This window comes from Octopus bimaculoides, chromosome 9 (genome assembly GCF_046866305.1).
Source record: "Octopus bimaculoides isolate indiv1 chromosome 9, ASM4686630v1, whole genome shotgun sequence".
In the NCBI taxonomy this organism is placed as follows: domain Eukaryota; kingdom Metazoa; phylum Mollusca; class Cephalopoda; order Octopoda; family Octopodidae; genus Octopus; species Octopus bimaculoides.
The window spans coordinates 45,219,365-45,221,204 of NC_142936.1; the positions used below are offsets into that span (position 1 = coordinate 45,219,365).

At 29.7% G+C, this 1,840-nt stretch overlaps 1 protein-coding gene across 1 annotated transcript in view; it reads left to right on the top strand.

Annotated features, from left to right (window-relative positions):
- Positions 1-1,585, top strand: part of LOC106873260 (beta carbonic anhydrase 1) — a 13,947-nt gene extending 12,362 nt beyond the window's left edge. Inside the window, exon 4 of the mRNA XM_014920552.3 lies at positions 177-1,585. Coding sequence (XP_014776038.1) covers positions 177-383 — 207 coding nt within the window. The 3' untranslated portion in view covers positions 384-1,585. The remainder of the gene's footprint in view (positions 1-176) is intronic.
- The last annotated feature ends 255 nt before the right edge of the window (positions 1,586-1,840 follow it).

The window sequence follows — 1,840 nt, forward strand, 5'->3', positions numbered from 1 at the left end:
TGAATAAGATCAGTACCAGACTTACAGTAAATATTGGGGTTGATTTGTTTGACTAAAACCTTTTAAGGCAGTGCTCCAGCATGGCCGCAGTACAGTGACTGAAACCAGTGAAAGAAAAATAAAACTTTGTAAATTCCAAGACTGATCAAGCCATTCTTTCTCTGTACATTTCACAGGTAAACTGCCTTCAACAACTGCAACATATTGCCACTTTTCCAATTCTACACGACAAGCTGTCCAAGAACCAAATTCGTCTCCATGCCATTTGGATCGACGTTCGCACGGGTAACGTTTTCATCTTCAGCCGAGATGAAAAACAATTTGTTGAGATTACTGACCGGAACTACTTACAGCTTGTACGTGAGTGTTTCCCTGTTGATTAGAAACTGAACATCTTGATTGAAACCAATTGCTCAAGCAACTAAACAGACATTGTTGTAATACTGCCCCAAAATGATGGAAGTTGTTCTTTATCTGATATCTGTCCCATCAGTCTATGTCATCATTTTTTTTCCAAATGCTTGATTTTTTTTTTTTGGTTTTTTGTTTATTATATTAATAGAACTGAAAGCAATTACGGTATTTCATCATAGATACTAGAAAATATTAGAATGTGTTCCAAGATTTAATATTTCTAGAAAATGGTAAGGCAGAGAGAGAGAGAGGAAGATATGAAATATTTCTTACAGTTAACCTTTTTGCTGCCATGTTTTTGTTGAAATGCACTGCACTTCGTTTCAATTAAATTTGAATGTAATGAAGTATCTTGTAAAAAAAAAAAAGCCATTATTAAAGCTGATAAAATTTTGATAAAAGGTTTTAATATTTTAAAACAAGGAGATTGTATCATAGGACTAGGTGTGTTTTTAAGCATATTGGTATCAAAAGGGTTGAATTTTTGTTTCACTGTTATTATTAAGACCTATTTTCTGTAAGGAGGAAAATTCTTGCCATATTTTCTAAAGATATAGAGGGGGGAAAATATAATGCTACAATTAATGATAATGTAAATAAAAATTTTTTTTTCAATTTCAACACTTCTATTACTATATTTCTGTTGAATCAATCTGCTTTTATTTCATTTAATTTTGAAAATAAAGAATTTAATAAAATATATTTCTCCTTATTAAACTGGTCTTTGGAACATAAATTAGTATGAAATTTTGATGGGAGGTTTCAATTTAAATCATTTTAAAACATAGTTTGTATAATAAAATTCTAAGCAGTCTCAGGTGGGTTAATCAAAGAAAAAAATTCAAATTACCTTTATTTTTTTCTTTGTGTTACATCCCAATATTTGATTCTATATAGATTATTCTACATATTGCTCTACTAAAACCTTTTCCTGAAGATTTTGGTAATAAATTCCACACTGCTCTTTAATTACATAAGGTTGATGAGAACTGAAAGCCAACTTTACTTTAGAGTTTTGAGGGATTTTTTGTTTTCTTATAAATATGTCTTTTGTTTTCCTTTTATAGTAAGAACCCAAGCAGCATTGTTTTTTTTTTACTTTTTCTCTTTTTTTTTTAAACTTCTAAAATTGGAAAATAAATATATTTCTTGTTAGCTTTCTTGATTCTAATACCGACTTCTAACACCTTATTCCATCTCTCGCTACATATGTAAACATACATTTCTCTATCTCTCTCTCTCTCTCTCCCTCTCTCTCTCTCTCTCTCTCTCTCTCTCTCTATATATATATATATATATATATATATATTATATGTGTGTATACACACATGCAGAACATATATCTATATCTGTATGTCTGTCTGTCAATCTATCTATCTATCTATCTATCTATCTATATATATATATATATATCATCATCATCATC